Source organism: Apiospora aurea (genome assembly GCF_038362705.1).
Source record: "Apiospora aurea strain CBS 24483 chromosome Unknown utg000005l_segment0_segment0, whole genome shotgun sequence".
Lineage (NCBI taxonomy): Eukaryota > Fungi > Ascomycota > Sordariomycetes > Amphisphaeriales > Apiosporaceae > Apiospora > Apiospora aurea.
The window spans coordinates 2898140-2914353 of NW_027117392.1; the positions used below are offsets into that span (position 1 = coordinate 2898140).

General features: G+C 55.6%; 3 protein-coding genes across 3 annotated transcripts; 2 read left to right on the top strand and 1 right to left on the bottom strand.

Annotated features, from left to right (window-relative positions):
- Positions 1–1280: 1280 nt before the first annotated feature.
- PG986_007447 (uncharacterized protein) lies at positions 1281–4370 on the top strand (the record flags this gene model as incomplete). The annotated part of the gene is made up of 1 exon (XM_066843669.1): positions 1281–4370. One exon carries the CDS (start codon positions 1281–1283, stop codon positions 4368–4370), a length of 3090 nt encoding a protein of 1029 aa, XP_066699781.1.
- A 1309-nt stretch (positions 4371–5679) lies between these two features.
- PG986_007448 (uncharacterized protein) lies at positions 5680–8559 on the top strand (the record flags this gene model as incomplete). Its single annotated transcript, XM_066843670.1, has 3 exons — positions 5680–5896; positions 5995–6348; positions 6416–8559. 3 exons carry the CDS (start codon positions 5680–5682, stop codon positions 8557–8559), a joined length of 2715 nt encoding a protein of 904 aa, XP_066699782.1.
- Positions 8560–10137: 1578 nt separating this feature from the next.
- PG986_007449 (uncharacterized protein) lies at positions 10138–13857 on the bottom strand (the record flags this gene model as incomplete). The annotated part of the gene is made up of 4 exons (XM_066843671.1): positions 10138–11242; positions 11298–12328; positions 12402–13693; positions 13746–13857. Coding segments are annotated over 4 exons (3540 nt in total), but the record flags the coding sequence as incomplete, so codon positions are not given.
- Between the last annotated feature and the right edge of the window lie 2357 nt (positions 13858–16214).

The following is a 16214-nucleotide window of genomic DNA, read 5'->3' on the forward strand; positions in this document are numbered from 1 at the left end:
ACGGTCGGTTTTTCCGTGGTGAAGTATCAACCTCGCAATTGTTGGGACCTGCAGACCACGATGCCCCTCTCAAACGAGATGAACATGCATCAAATACATACATAGCAGGGACAGTACGGTTAGGCGGTGGAATAGATAGTAAGTACTTTCCTATTGCAGAGATACCCCACATATCCGACACGGAGATACTTGGTCGAGCAGGCAAAACTTTTAGTAGCTGCTATCTAAATACCCGTTTCCGATTGTGCAAGTCCTCGTTTCAACACAATGCATTCAACTGGATTGAATTATTTCTTGGGTATGGATAAGTAGACTGGCTCGGTTGCCTACTAATACCTCAGTGCTGTATTCAACGATGCGCGCGTATATCATAAGGGTGGGTGTCCTCTCGCGCTCGCGTCTAAGCACTTCCAATGCTTCAGGGCCAGCAGCAAGCAGGAAACCCAGCCATCAATAAGCTCATTTTAACCTCGGGTAGAAAGGACACCGCCGCCCTCTGTTTCCTGCCTCCTGGAAGTGCCCTGCGATGAATACTGCAAGCGAGCATGCTGCGACAGTATTTGCTGCTTCCAATGCCAGCAAAATGGTATTCTGATTTTCGCCAATATGTTGGCTGATGTGATTGCATACATGTACCCAGAGAGCCCCCTTTCGATTAGCATGGGCGCTTGTCCCAGGCCCTGGTCAGTGCCTCTGTGCAGCCAGCCCAAAGCCTTTGTCATTTTGTATCATTTCATCATTGTCCGGGTGCTGTGAAATTTTGACTTCAGGTTGGTACATTGTAAGAGGTAACTACCTACCTACCTATCTACCTACCTGGCCAGCGCGGCAATTTCGCTCAGTGCATTGGTCAACATTGCCATCAGCAGTAATCACACGCTTGTAGTGTCCAGAACCATCGTCTGTTGACGTCGAACGGGTTTTGGCGCTGTCTGTTGGTGGTGTTGAGGTCGGGTGTTTGGTGTTTTTTAGGTGAAGCTCACGTGATTCTCCCTCTCTGGGATTTTTTTTCTAGCCTGGCTGCTCAGCCGGGACATCTCCGGGCTTAAGCGAGAGAGAAAAAAAACGAGCCCAGCCCAGGCAGCCCCGCACCCGCGCTTTCCCAAACCTACCCACAAGATTATTGTGTTGTCACAAATTCTCTTCACACTACAAGCCCCTCATACAATCAGACATCTCGTCGACGGGCATCTGTTGGCAACAACAGCAAATCATCGCCACGATGCCGCCTCCCCCCGCATCAAAAGCCTGAGAATGTTCTCAAAAGAGCACAGGAGCTCATGGGCGTCGGCCAAGCCCCGGCTGCCCTGACCCTTCTCCACGACCATGTCACCTCCAAGCGCTCTCGAAATGTCCCCATCGCCTCCCTTGAGCCCGTTATGATGCTCCTGGTCGAGCTCTCTGTCGACCAGAAGAAGGGCAAGGTTGCCAAGGATGCCCTTTACTCGTACAAGAACATCGCCCAGAACACTAATGTCGCCACCATCGAACTTATCCTCAAGAAGTTCATCGAGCTGGCTGTCGAGAAGGTCACTGTGGCTCAGCAGAAGGCCGATGAACTCACTGAAACATCCGCCAACATCGACGATCTCGAAGCGACCGAGACCCCCGAATCTATCCTGCTCGCCACCGTATCCAGCGAACAATCAAAGGACCGCACTGACCGTGCCATCATCACACCTTGGCTCAAGTTTCTGTGGGAGGCCTACCGGACGGTTCTGGACATTCTGCGTAACAATGCCCGGCTCGAGATCCTGTATCAGAGCACTGCCATGCAGGCTTTCGACTTCTGCCTCAAGCACGCACGAAAGACCGAGTTCCGCCGACTTTGCGAGCTCTTGCGAAACCATGTCCAGACGGCGGCCAAGTACTCGTCGCAGATGCATGCCATCAACCTGAACGACCCGGACACTCTGCAGCGCCATCTCGAAACTCGTTTCCAGCAGCTCAACGTTGCTGTCGAGCTTGAACTCTGGCAAGAGGCTTTCCGAAGTGTCGAGGACATCCACACACTGCTTAACCTTAGCAAGAGGCCTGCCAAGAACATCATGATGGCCAACTACTATGAGAAGCTCACTCGCATTTTCCTCGTCGGCGAAAACTACCTTTTCCATGCTGCTGCTTGGTCTAGATACTACAACCTTCTCCGCCAGTCTGCCATGCTGGTAGCTACCGGGCAGAGCAAGAAGTCCGAGAACCCTTCTGCCACTGATGCCGATCTCCAGAAGGCTGCTTCTTTCGTGCTCTTGTCTGCTCTCTCCATTCCCGTCATCAGCACCTCGCGATCGCGGGGCGCCATGGTTGATTTCGACGAGGCCCGAAAGAACAAGAACTCGCGTCTGACACACCTGCTGGGCATGTCCTCGGCCCCTACTCGTGCTGTCCTTTTCCGTGATGCCTTGTCCAAGTCCCTCCTGAAGAGAGCACGCCCCGAGATTCGCGATCTTTACAACATTCTCGAGGTCGACTTCCATCCTCTCTCCATTTGCCAGAAGATCTCCCCCATTCTCGCCAAGATTGGTGCCGATGCGGAGATGGAGAAGTACATTCTGCCTCTGCAGCAGGTCATTCTCACACGTCTGTTCCAGCAGCTGTCTCAGGTGTACGAGACTGTAGACCTCAGCTTCGTCGAGAGCCTTGCCGAGTTCCCTGACCCTTACCAAATCAGCCGTGGCACTATTGAGAAGTTCATCATGAATGGAAACAAGAAGGGCGACTTGTCCATCCGTATGGACCACGCTACCGGTGTACTCAGCTTTGACACCGATGTGTTCTCCTCTTCGAAGGCTTCCCACGCTGGCTCTGCCGGTGGCTCTGCTGAGAGCGAGACTGGCACTGTCCAGCGTCTGCAAAACACCCCCTCTGAGATTGTCCGCTCCCAGCTCGTCCGCCTGGCCAAGTGCCTTCACACTACTTGCTTCTACATCGATCCCACTTACAACGAGGCTCGTATGAAGGCCCACGAAGCTGCTCTTGCCCGAGCCAAGGCTGGTGCTGATGAAGAACACCACGCAATCTTGCTCCGCAAGGACATCATTCAGAAGCGTAAGGAGGAGGCTTCAGAGCTCCATGCCAAGAGGGAGAAGGAGAAGGCTCGCCAGAAGAGACTCCAGGAGCAGGCTCTGGCCGAGGCCGAGGAGCGACGTCTTGCTCAGGAACAGAAGGAGCGTGAGGAAAAGCGTCTCCGTGACGAACGTGAACGCGTCCGCAAGGAAGAACTCAAGAAGCAGATTGCCGACCTCAAGATCGGACCCAATGCCATTGACATTGATATTGAGAACCTTGACGATCTTGACACCAACCGCCTGCGGGCCATGAAGCTGGCTCAATTGGAACGCGAGAAGAACGATGTCAATGAGAAGCTCCGCATTACCGGCAAGCGTATTGATCATCTTGAGCGAGCCTTCCGCAAGGAGGAGTCCAAGAAACTCCCCGAAGACTACGCCAAGCAACGAGATCACGATATTGCTGCTTACGAGAAGATGAAGACTGATACCCTTGCCGAGTCAAAGGCCAAGCATAAGGAGAGCGTCGAGCTCAAGCACCGACTCGAGCGCTTGGTGCCCCAGTACGAGACTTATGTGAAGTCTATGAAGGAGCGTCGCCGAGACGAATTTGAGAAGCGCCAACGTGACGCCGAGAGAGAACTCGAGAGACAGATTGCCGCTCGTAAGAAGGAGTATCGCGAGAGAAAGCTCCGCGAGAAGCGGGAGCGCGAGGAGAAGGAGCGCGAGCTTCGGGAGGCCGAGGAGCGTGCCGCCGAGGAGAAGGAACTGGCAGAGAAGCGCGCCGAAGCCAAGCGTGCGGAGATGGCAAAGCTCAAGGAGCAGCGCGAGAAGGATCGCCAAGAGGCTCTCGAGAAGGCGGCCCTTCAGGCTCGCCGAGAAGAAGAGGCTATGGCCCGACGCAATGCCGAGAAGGCCTCTGCTTCCGTTCCCAGACGCGAGCCTGTTTCTATGGAGCGGACCGACTCAGACAGCCGTCGCCCGGCGCTCAACCTTCCTGGAGCAGGCAAGTGGCGCGAGAGAGAGAGCGCAGGACGGGCTGCTGCCGATCTGCCTGTCCGCACGGCTTCCCCCATGGAGCGTCCCGAATCCAACGACCGACCGACTGGCGACCGTCCGTCGGCCGGCCCACCCCGCCTCAACCTTGCGGGTGGAAAACCATCATGGCGCGAGCGTGAGGCTGCCAAGGCCGCATCTGGCGGCGCTCCCAGCAGAGACAGCGCTCCTCCCAGCCGTGCTGCTTCGGGCGCTGGCCCTGCTCCTCGCCGCGGTGAGGAGCCGGCCACAACGCCGGCGGCTGAGCCGCTTCGTGCGTCTGCGGCCCCTGGCAAATATGTGCCCCGCCACCTCCGGGATAAGCAGTAGACTTTAGGGGAGTGAAGGATATCATCACTTCGGAGTTTGGGGTCTGGTCCTGGTTGCACTTTGTGTATTTCTAAAAGTTGATAATGAGAACGACGACGTCTCCGAAATGCTTTTTGTTGCCTTGCCCGGTCGCCACAGTCTACTGGATGTTGATGAACAAGGGAGGCGTAAGTCGGAATAGATTGGCGATGGGCGGTACGTCTGTCAGCTTTGCCAGGTTCTGCCAAGTGATCCCCCGCATCATAACAAATACATGGGAGCCTTCCCGCAATGGGGGGGGGGTTCCCTCTCGGTTAATCATTTTACTCAAATTTGCATGCTTTAGTGCCGTGTCTGTGATGTCTGACCGATTTAGTTGTGATGAGAACGAGGCGCCAACGATCTCTTTCTTATTAGTCATGTGAGGTATGTATGTGTCCACTTAGTCAGGGGAGCAGAGTTGGTTTCTCAGCCACGCTGCTACCGCTATCCAGAGCTTGGTTTCCTTGCCCTATTTCCCCCCTTGCCGTCCACGCCACGCTGACTTGTATTTGTGCTCGGTAAAGCCGTCATCTTCTTTGGCCACGAAACAAAACTTAATCCGGTGGGCAGCACGTAGGGAAACGACGCACACCCAGTGGTACTCGGTCACTTTTGTATGATATAATCGACGAGTTCGGTAAACACGGGATATAGCCTTCGTTTCCCGGTATTGGGCCAACCCGTCCTGACGGCGCCGTAAGTAAGGCCCGTGCATGATTACAACGAGTGCAATTGCTCTACCGTCTTGCACGCATGTGTCGGCACCACACATGCAGGCCAAAAGGGGAGAGGGAAAGGGGGTACAGACGCCGTCCGCGGGAAACTTCTGTAGCATATGCTAGCATCGTGGCTAGTGTGGGAACAGGTGAACTGTCTGTTGTCGCTTTCGATGTTGGTGGTGGCGATGATGTTGAAAATAAGGTTGGCTGGGTTGGACGGCTCTTTCCCCTTGCAACGCTTTCAATTTCCATTACTGCCACTGCCCGGTGCTACGCCTAGGAGGCAGCCTGCCCACCCTGCAATACGCCCATGATCATCTCTCCGTGAGAGCTAGGCTTTGATTGCTCGGGCGGCTGCCACAGACGCCTATGTCAATATCCCCTCCAGCCATGGGCGATATGTCGGTCGCCTTGAACATGGCCTATATATATGGCCTCATCTGCTTGCCCCGTTCCAATATGTCGAATCCACATACAGCATCACCACACTCTTTCAGTCATTCTTTTCAGCAGCCTTGGTTCCTTCTACGCTACATTCGTTACCCTCGTTCCTCCCGTAGAAGAAGACCATGTCTTCCTACAAGGCTGCCCTGGCGTTTACCGCCCTTACACTCGTTACCCGCGGCGTCCACGCTTGGTATCCCAACTTGCCATCGTGCGTCGACACGTACCAACCCTTTACTCCCCTCGGATGCTACGACAATGCCCCGCCAGGCGCCCTGATGGAGCGCATGGACATGGACTCCGGCAACATGACCACCGAAGCCTGTACCGCGAGGTGCAAAGGTGAGCTTGCGAGTGCTTGTTGGCTCTAACCCGATCTGACCTGCTCCCCGATGCCCAACCGGATGTATACTAACCCACACGGTCCTTTTGACTGACAGGAAACGGATTTGAATATGCCGGCCTGCTCTATGTCGGTACCTGCTACTGCGGCAACACCATCAACACCAAGAAAGTTGACAGCGGCCTGTGCAACAAGCAGTGCTCCGGCAACAGTGCCGAGACCTGTGGTGGTGACACCAGCATCGCTCTTTACAAGGACGGCACATTCCCGGATATTACTGCACAGACCACGGATGCGTACGCGACCATGGGCTGCTACACTGACGACAGCAACGGCCGGCCTGTCTTCTTCCGCCAGGACAGCCTGTCGTACAGCAACCTGACCACCAAGGCGTGTCTGCAGAGCTGTTTGGCTGGCGGCTTCCCCTACGCCGCAACCGAGTATGCGGGTGGTACGTGCAAAGTCCAAAGTGTGATGTGGAGAGGAACAAGGAGACGCTCACTAACTGCCTATACTAGAATGCTACTGCGGCGTCGTCCTCGGCAAGGGGGCCTCCCCAGCCGGTTCCAGCGAGTGCAACATGCCCTGCAACGGTGCTTCCGGCGAAATGTGCGGCGGCCGTAATCGCCAGAACGTCTACTGGGCCCAACCTTTGGCGTGCACTCAGCCGTGCGGATACAAGCCGCCTGTACCTGCCTCGAGCACTTACAGCGTCTCGCCCATGCCTTCGACCGTCCCTGCCAGCAGCATCACGTCCACGATTGCTTCCAGCGAAGCCATAGAGGTGCCCTCGTCTACTCCGGTCATCAGCACCTCTTTGCCGCTGCCAGAATCATCTTCGGCCCCTGTTTGCGAAGCTGGATATGGATATGGACATGGACCTGGGGCTTGTGCACCAACTGCACCCCCTGTACCCGAGTCAACAACGCCCACGATTGCCTCCAGCGAAGAAATCGAGGCACCCTCGTCTACTCCGGTCATCAGCACTCCGGTCGTCAGCACTCCGGTCACCAGCACCTCTTCGCCGCTACCCGAATCCTCCTCGGTCTCTATTTGCGAAGCTGGATATGGGTATGGAGGTTGCGCACCAACCGCACCTACCGCAGTCGAGTCCACGTCCACGATTGCCTCCAGCGAAGCGGTCAGCGTACCCTCGTCCACTCCGATCGCCAGCACCTCTTCGCCCCTGCCAAAATCTTCCTCGTCGCCGTTGCCAGAAGCCTCTTCGACCTCGGTCTGCCACAACGGGTATGGTTATGGGGGCTGCGCACCCACTGCACCCACTGTGGCCGAGTCCACGTCTTCGATTGCTTCCAGCGGAGCGGTTACCGCACCATCGTCTACCCCGATCGTCAGCACCTCGGAAACGCTGCCAGCTTCCTCGCCTAGCGTTCCCTCCAGCTATGCGGCCAGCACTCCTTCCACATCCACTGAAATCATCAGCATCTCGTCTACCTTGGCCGTGTCATCGTCTACGACTTCCAGCTTCGTGGTGAACATTCCTTCCACATCTACGTCGACCTACATCGTAAGCACGTCACCATCGTCTACTCCCATTGTTAGCACCTCATCCACGAACCTCGTGTCAACTTCGACGACGATTGTCAAGATACCCTCCCCATCCTCGCCAGTATCGACCATCCCCGCGACCAAAACCATTACGCCCACGCTGTTGACTACACTCAAGACGAGCACTTCTACAGCCAGCGTAGGCGTGTGCACCTCGATCGTGGTCTCGCCTCCCAAGTGCGAATTCGGCTGCGGCAAGTGGTGCTACACCTTGCCCGAATTCAAAGATGGCAAGGGGTGCATGGATGCTTGGTCACACTGCGCGGTGAACGTCGCCAGCTGCTACCTGAAAGCCGGCATCCCCGACGCCTTGAACTGCAACGGATTCGCCCAGTGGTGCGGCAAGATCCAGGAGTACTGCAAGGCGTCGCCGGCCGGCAACAAGGACAGATGCACCAAGGCGTGGCCCCCGGTCAAGCCCACCAGCAAGCTCGAGCTGACCACGACGACGATGGTAGTCCCGTGCACCACTACGAGCAAGGTTGCTGTCGTGACATCGGCCAAGCCTGTCACCACCACCCTGACGTCGGCAGCGCCCGCCAAGACGACCACCGGGACCTGCCCCATCGCAACGCCCACGGGCATCTGCCAGCAGCCCAAGAACGCGAAGTACGGCTACGACCTCAGCACCCCGCTGGGTGGTATCAAGCTGCCGACGCTGACGTGCAACAACGTTGAGGTGGAGCACAGAGTTGGCAGGATCTTCAAGCTGTACACTGACGAGGACACCAAGAAGTGCGTGTCCTTCGCAGCGCCCAAGGTGGCCGACGCGTGCTCGCAGGCCTGCCGCACCCAGTACGACCAATGCGTGTCCGTTTATGCCGAGGGCTGCCGCACCAAGGGCAAGTACGGGGGCAAGTCGTTCGGCTTGGGCTACTCTCCCGCCGGCACTTTTGTTGGTACCGCCGCCAGCCAGCCCGCTCGACCCTACCACCGCCGCACCGGGTCTTTGGCTCCCGCCGCCGCCGCCGTCAGCTTCGTCGACAGCTACGACGGTGCCAAGACCAAGTGCGTCCAGCAGATGAAGGACTGCCTCGACATCAACAAGAACGCGGTCTCGGACAAGTGCAAGAAGTACAGTGTCTTCTCCTAGAGAACCACAAGCACGAAGAAGAGGAGGCAAGAACGGGAAAGAGGGACAAGGAGAGGGGACACACTCAAGTCATGGTGGGATGGTTGCTGCTTATGTTTTACGGCCAGTCTCTGTTGTTGTTTTCTGGGGTACGGATGCGTGTTACGGCTTTGGGAGAATGCAAAAAGGAGGGTGGTGCTCAGGGAGATGTGATTACTGCAAAAGGGGTTTCCGGTTGATTGCTCTTAATGTTTGACAGGTCTTATCTTTTCCGACCTGACTGATGCGCTAGCTACTGGAAAATCACAATACAAAACGGGAGTTATGATTTGCACTTCAACTTGCGCGAAAATGCAAAACATGAAAAGATTGAGTCCAAAATTTGTTCGATACAATTATAATCACAGGCAACTAACTACTAATAATGTACTTAGTCGTCGCTCCTTCCCGGAATAAGTGGGTCGTAGTCGTAGCTACCTACATAGGAATGAATACGAGGCAAATCAATTATCGCACAAATCACGCTCCGGCCATGATTAGTAATTCAGCAAGCCCTTATAGCTCAGTGGTAGAGCGTTGCACTTGTAATAGGAAGTTACGATCCCGGACCCACTTGAAATCATGGGGTTTCCGGGGAAGGAGCTGCCAACGAGATATGCAAAGGTCCGTCGTTCAATCCGGCGTGGGGGCACGCTCTTTTTCTTTTCTTTTTTTTTTTTCCTTTTATTGGTGCAGGCCCAGCGTTTAGTTGCCCCGCCCCTTTTTTTGTATATTTTATATATAAGTAAGTACCTTGAGTAACTACTCAACATCCCTCGGTGTGGAATGGTGGACACGCACCGGCGGCGGTGGTGGTATTAGGCGCGGCAGCCGTCGCGTGCATCAATCAGATTCAACCCAGTTAATGGACGGATGCCCTGTTGAAATAGACGTGTACGCTGCCAGCCGTCCTTCGTAATCAAGGGGATCGATAGGATGCGGTGTGTAGTTTCGGTCTACCGTCGTCACAATGCATCCAGGGGCAAAACAAATGGCGATGATGATGCATGTGCAATAAACATAGATTATTGAGGCTCCATGACAGACTGGCCACTGTCAAGTCAAGCCTCCTTAACTAAAGTGCATCGGCCCCATTTCATGTGTGTATAATGAACACCCAGCCAAAACGCCGTACTCTCTTTCTGTCCATCTTCCTCTCTCCATCGTCAACTCGGCAAACGCAGAAACAAATGGTAGTAGTAGCCCTCAATGCCATGTCGGCTTTGCTCTGTACGAAACCCCAGGTCCCTTCCTTCGCTCTTTCCCCGGCCAGAACGCCGAAATCAAGGACCACAACCCAAGGCTATTTAGGAGGGAAAAAGAGCATGCGGCCAAGAAGGAGAATAAAAACAGAATTGACAAAGACGATCGCGTTTCGGGGGGGGGAACGACACGTAGCCACATCGTACAACAATCGTTCGCCTCCCCGAGAACCGTAATGGAAGAAGAAGGGAAAGTAAAAAATAACCAAGGAAACCCAGCTTCCAAGCCACTAATAAGTACATTGAAGACCCGACCGCGAGGTGCTATTCATCTCCGCCGGTAGGTAGTCGTCTTACGCCTCTTCGCCTTGGCGGGTTTCTTGGCCGAGCCAAGTAGACCACTGTTTTCGGTGGCAGCAGCAGCAGCTTCAGCAGCAGCTTCAGCGGTAGTGGCGGCGGTATTGCTCACGTTATTAGCACTAGGCGTGTCGATACCGTCGTCCATGCTGAAGTCCACCCCGAGTCCCTTCAGCTCGTCCTCGTCCATTTCTGTCAACTCCTCGCTCAGGCCCCGGATGGCCTCTTTGCCGGGCCATTGCTCCTGCAACGCCGAAGTGCCCTCGGGCTCGAACCCCTTGAGGTACCACGGCACACCGCCGTCTGCGAGGATGTTGGCATGGTCTCTGCCCAAGCTTCCGTTCGACTGCGGCGGAGTCGGCGGCCCAGATTGAACCGGATTTGGCTCTGCCACATATCCATTAGTCGATGGCGGGGTATCTAATGCCTTCACACCATCCGTGTGAGGCGCCGCCTCTTTGTCCGACACGACTTCGTCGTTCTCGTCCTCATCTGTGGCAGAAGGCCCGGAAGCAGTCACGTCTGCTTTGGTGTCTTCTGATTCTTCGAGGCCAGAAGTGTTGACCTCGATGTTCCCATCCTCGGGATTTCTCTCGTCTTCAGCTTCGCCCATGTCGACATCCGCTTGCGAGTCCTCAGTCGTCCCTTCGCTGGACGGCTCCCCGACTGTGATTTCGTTGGACGCGTCTACCATGATAACATCTTGGCTAGCTTCACCTTCCGTAGTTGCCGAGGCCAAGTTCTGCCGTAACTCCAGGCTGGCCTCGATCATACCCTCAAGTTCTTGCTTGAGGTTCTCGACCGGTTTGTTTGTGATTTCCGTCTCCAGGCGCAATGCTGCCTCGAGCTGTGGTTGCACAAGCTTCAAAATGCGCTTCCCCAGCTTTTTGCGGTCTCGGTGGTCCGAGAAATCCGACTTGGTCTGCGGCGCCACGACCGAGTCGATGACAACCGGAGCTTGTGGCTCCGGCTCCGGCTCGGTATTAATGCCCACATTGATAACCTCGCAGAGGTCATGGGCAAACGCAAGCGTTGTGGTGTAGTGCCGCTCCTCCACCCGATTTTGGAGCTGGAGTAAACCCTCATGGAAGAGATTCTTGTCGAGTCTGAACAGCAACTTAGCATTTATTCATTTAGAATGACAAATACAGGGCAACTCACGTGAATGCTTTCTCTACGATTGGGGGCAATGCCTTATGAATGGGGAAGTAGCAGGTATCGACAAAGTCCTGCTCGAGCTCGGCTGCTTCGAGCTTGAACCGCTCACGCTCGACAACTTGCTGGGACATGGCCTGAAGCTGCTCGAGATCCCTAATGAGTGTCTCGGCGAATTCGATACGCCTCGACAGGCGAGCCTTGCCCGAAGGGCCCATGGCGGCAAAGTTACGTCGCGTGAGCTCCATCGACGAGAACGTCTCCATCTGCAGCTGAAGGCGTTTGAGCAATGCTGCCCCTCGGCGCATCTCGCGCTTGAGGGTCCAATACCGGCAAGCATCGCCGACAAACTCCCTTCGCTTAAGAAAGTTAAATCTCTGTAACGACGACTCGACGATATCAAAGACAGCCTGCGGAATCACTGGTGCGCCAGAAGGTAGCTTCCAGATGAACTTCCCGGCCTGGCCTTTCTTCTGGTCTCCCAGGACTGCTGATAGCTTGGCGCCAGTGATTTGGGACTCATCAGCCGGATGCTCCGTCAGGGCTTGACGGTGCGTGGCGGCAATTGCCATGGCAGATGCCTGGCTGTTAGCCCAGATACGATCTTTCATGGCTCTCTTGTAAAACTTCTTGGCCCGTTTTGTTGCGCGCGAGACATCGTTTTCTTTGGCATACTCCGAAGGGCAGTGCTTGTCACAAAGAGCCTTGAGGTTCGTGCTGCCATCAAGCACATCCAGAGCACCAGAGCTGTTCTTCATCCGCAGGAACAGCTTTGCTCGACGTGCACAAGTCACATGGAACGCCTGGTAGCATGCCTTATTACCACACTGGATGCAGGCGCCCATCTGCTGGTTGCAGATGTAACAGGTGAGTTTCCAGCGGCTCTTGGGCACCTTGTCGACGTCCATTACAGGCTCCATAAAGGTGTGGTTACCAAGAGTAACCTCGGGAATCCACATGGCACAGAGAAGATGCGCCCATTTGGAAGAGTTTGTCTGCTTGAAGGCCCCATCCGAGTTTGGGCAGAATATGCATGTCTGGAAAGCGAGTGTCAGCATAATAGCACCTCGGCGATTGTGTACGTGGATGATCATGAATGAATGAACTGACCGGAACGCCGCGCCCAATAAGCTGGCATTTGCGACAGAGCCATTGGCCCTCGGGGATGAAGGGTACCCCGTAGCACTCTTGGTGAACCGCCAGGTCGCAGCCATCGCAGAACACGATGGCGTTTGTGTTCTCGCAATCTCCATCGTCGCAAATCGCACATTTACTATCTTGCTCTTCGCCCGTCTGCGGCTCGCCATTAACGGCCGCAGCTGAGCTAGAGCGAGGCCGGTGAGTCTGCGGTGGTTTGGGGTTAGGTTTGGGGATCCGCTTCTCCAGTGCGTGCCACTCCTTCTCGATTTTGGTGATTGTGATCTCGAAGACTTCGCGAGTAATGGGGTTCCACCCCACTGCCTTTCGCTGCGCGTTGTATGCTTCCAACCACATGTCATCTTGCTCGTCCATATCGTACTCGACACGGCCAAGTGCGTGTCCGTGTGCAGAAGAGTCTCCATCTGGCCTCGGCAGCAAAGACTGGTCGGCTTCGTCCTCCACATTGGCGTCAGTGGCCTTGATTAGTCGCCGATCTGGCCGTATATAGTTGTCGCTCTCCTGGTAGCCAACATTCATCATGGCCTTGTCGACATATCTCGCCTGCCCAAACTTCTTGCTCTCAAAGAGTAAGATGCGATTCGTTTTGCGGTAGGATGGTAGTTTCAGATCTAGACGTTCCTTGGGTGTTTGATTATAGATGGGTAGAACCTTGGGCGTCTTGGGTGTCACGCCGAAGTCCGATCGAAAGGGAAAGTAGGAATCCCTTGGCCGAACGGACCGTCGCCTGGATGGTGTACCGGGCACGGTGCTGGCAGTTAATGTGCCGCTGCCCAGAGCTGCTGAGGCGCTTGCAGCAGCCTCATTGCCATCCTTTACAGGACTGCCAGCCTCGTTGTGGCTCCCTGCGGATGCGGTCAAGACGGCGGTCTCTGGCACCGGTCTCGCCGTGCCGTCTACATCATCGGCATGAAATACCATGAATGTAGCCTCGATATCGAGGTTGGGGTGGAACTCTTCCCAGCCTCGCTCTTCTCTGGGTTTGTAGCCTTCACTCTGGACAACGGCGGCAGCTACTGCCGCAGCTGAGCTGATCTGCATCTCGTCGTCAGGTTCGGTTCGGGTCGCGGTCCTCGTTCTTGTGCTGCGCTCGCGGCGGGGGTAGACGGAGGGCGAGGCTGCGGCGTTACTCATGGCCTGGCGTGCTCGGGATCGGGGGTTGGTCGCAGTGGCTGGGGCGGATCGGCCTACGGATTCGTCGTTCTTTTCCTTGTTGACGAAGCGACCGCCGCCGCCGGGGCCACCTGGGACATAGCGGCGTCGCTTGGGAGGGGGGTTCGGTTGCGGCAGCGGTACTCGCGTCCCGCTCGCGTCGTCGCGAGTCAGTGGAAGCACGCGACGATTTAGGACGACCTCCGCGAGGAGCTTTCAGAGCAGCCTGGCGCGGGGTCCGAGGGCTAGGGGCCATTTTGATGGATTGTTGGCAAGAAAAATGATGGAATTGGATGATGACAGATGGCTCTGTTCAGCGCGTCGCATCAAGGGGGGAAGCTGCTCGGCGTGCGACGAGAGGGCGGACAAGGCATCTGAAAAAGAACATGGACGGTGCGGAAAGTACGGCCGAGGGGTCTTGGTGGTGAGCAGGCGCGTTTCTGGACAGACCAAGTGCACCACGAGTGCCGACGTTGAGGTGAATCAGAGAAGAAAACCGCCAGGTACGCGATGAAGTTGAGCATGCCGTCGGCGCCACAGCCAAATCGGGAAACAAGTGGGACTCTCCACTTATCTGTTCCGCCCTATCTTGGTGGGATTAGTCATCCTCGCGCTCTTCTGCTCTTCTGCTCTTCTGCGCTTCTGCTCTTCTGCGCTCGCTGATTTCAAGCTGCTTGCGGGGCGCCTGGCAATTGATTGCTGCTCGAGGGGAAAGACCGGCTCACCGTGACCTGGGCTGCCCAACACGGGTTCGCGTTTCGTGGGCTGCGTCGCTACAGGGAATCGGTCGCATCAGCAGACGCCTGTTGGTGTTCTTGTAGTATTTCTGCCCAGATCTGGCGGGCTATCACCAGGGAAGCGTGGGTGGTGGTGGTAGCGGTACAAACGGCTGGGCGGCTACATACGTGGGTTCCGAAGTGGTCTTAGTCGCATTCCTTAAGTAGCCAGACCCCAGATTTTTCTCATAGGCCCATGCCCCATGCCTTGCTTGCTCCATCCAACAATAGTCCCGAACGGACAACACGATGTCGTCGTCGCAAAGGGGCCGCGACCGTCAAGAGGAACAGCACGGCCACTGCTGGTGGCGCATTGGCATAGAGCCCGCCGGTCGGATCGCCAGCGTGCGCCGATTCTCATGTCGCTTGCGCCGTCCTTTTCCGACCACGGCCGGGTCGTCAATGGCCGCCGAGGGACTTGGGGCCTGTCAATGTCCATGGCTCTACGATGCTGCCCATTTTAGATCCCGAGCCAATAGAAGCCATGCTCCCCACCTCGGTCTTCCATTGGATATGTATGGATGTGTTGGACCCCGGATCCAGCCCTACGACTAGATCCCTCGCTTACGTATCTGCCTATCTGCCGTGCCATGTATCATACCTACGTACTTCACATTCCGACTCTCCGATCTCTGGTGATGCCCCCCCCCCGACCGCTTTCAACTCTGTTGCATTGATTCACTCTTGCTTTGGGCTATGTCGGATAATACAACCGGTTGGCGCAATGCACCTTGGTTACCCCTGATGCCCTTTTTGGGACATTGTCCATTGGATATGAGGAGGATTCATTAAAAGTATAGGATTGCAAGGGAAATGCAATAGAAACCTTGGGTTTGGCTATACTAACATCTGTGCGATAAACTTGTTCGAGGTGGCCTGGGTGGAGATAGCGGGCCCCGAGTAGCACCGCAGAACATCACCGTTTCCCCCGGCAGCTCTGTTCTGCATACGACAGATATAGAACGGGCCGGGTCGAACAGATCAAATGGCATTGAGAAACGTGACCGTGTGTAAACCCTTCACGTTTGCGGCAGGCTTGGAAGGCAGCCTCTCAGCTGCGATAGTGAGGCAACCCGGGGAATGCGACAAGATGACGTGCTCTGTCTATCTCTTGGGAAAACCCTTCCATCAGCAGGTACATGGAGGTGTCCAGCCCCACGAAACGGCCAGCATATCACGGTGGCGTCGCAATCAATTGGGATTCGCGCACTCATTCATTCGCTTCCGCCACTGTATCAGGACAAGGCAACACTGCTCTTTGTATCTCCCTGACCCTCCTCGTACACAAGACAAACACCGCTACCTCTGGGCCGCCACATCTTACGCATGGCATGGCTTGGTTTACGGTACCTAGAGAGCAATCACTTTCTGGCATTTTCTATTAGAAACGAATCGTTCCACTACTTGCGCACACTTGCGCACCCTCTTCCAACCGTTGGGTGGCCCTTCAGTACCGATGGTGGATGACTGCCCGACTTGGGGTATCCACTAGGCGCCGGTCTCGATCAGAAAACAGAGTATACGTGTCGATGGCACGATGCCACCAACCGGCGGCGTCATCCCACACAGTAGAGAATAGCCCAACGTCGAGGTTGCTACACAAGCGAAGGTCTCAAGTACACGTATATCCATGTGGGCTATTTGACATGTCCACGATCCCGTCGACCCTCCCCTTCCAGACCCTCCGATTCTCCACTTACACGTAGTAGGAAAGCAAGGAAGAGGAGTAACAACACCACAGCTTCTGCACAAGATCATCCAGCCTGGCCCACCCCCCGCTGAGGCCTCCTGCAAGGCCGCCCGAACACCATAAACAACAGTTCGTGGCCCCCAGCCC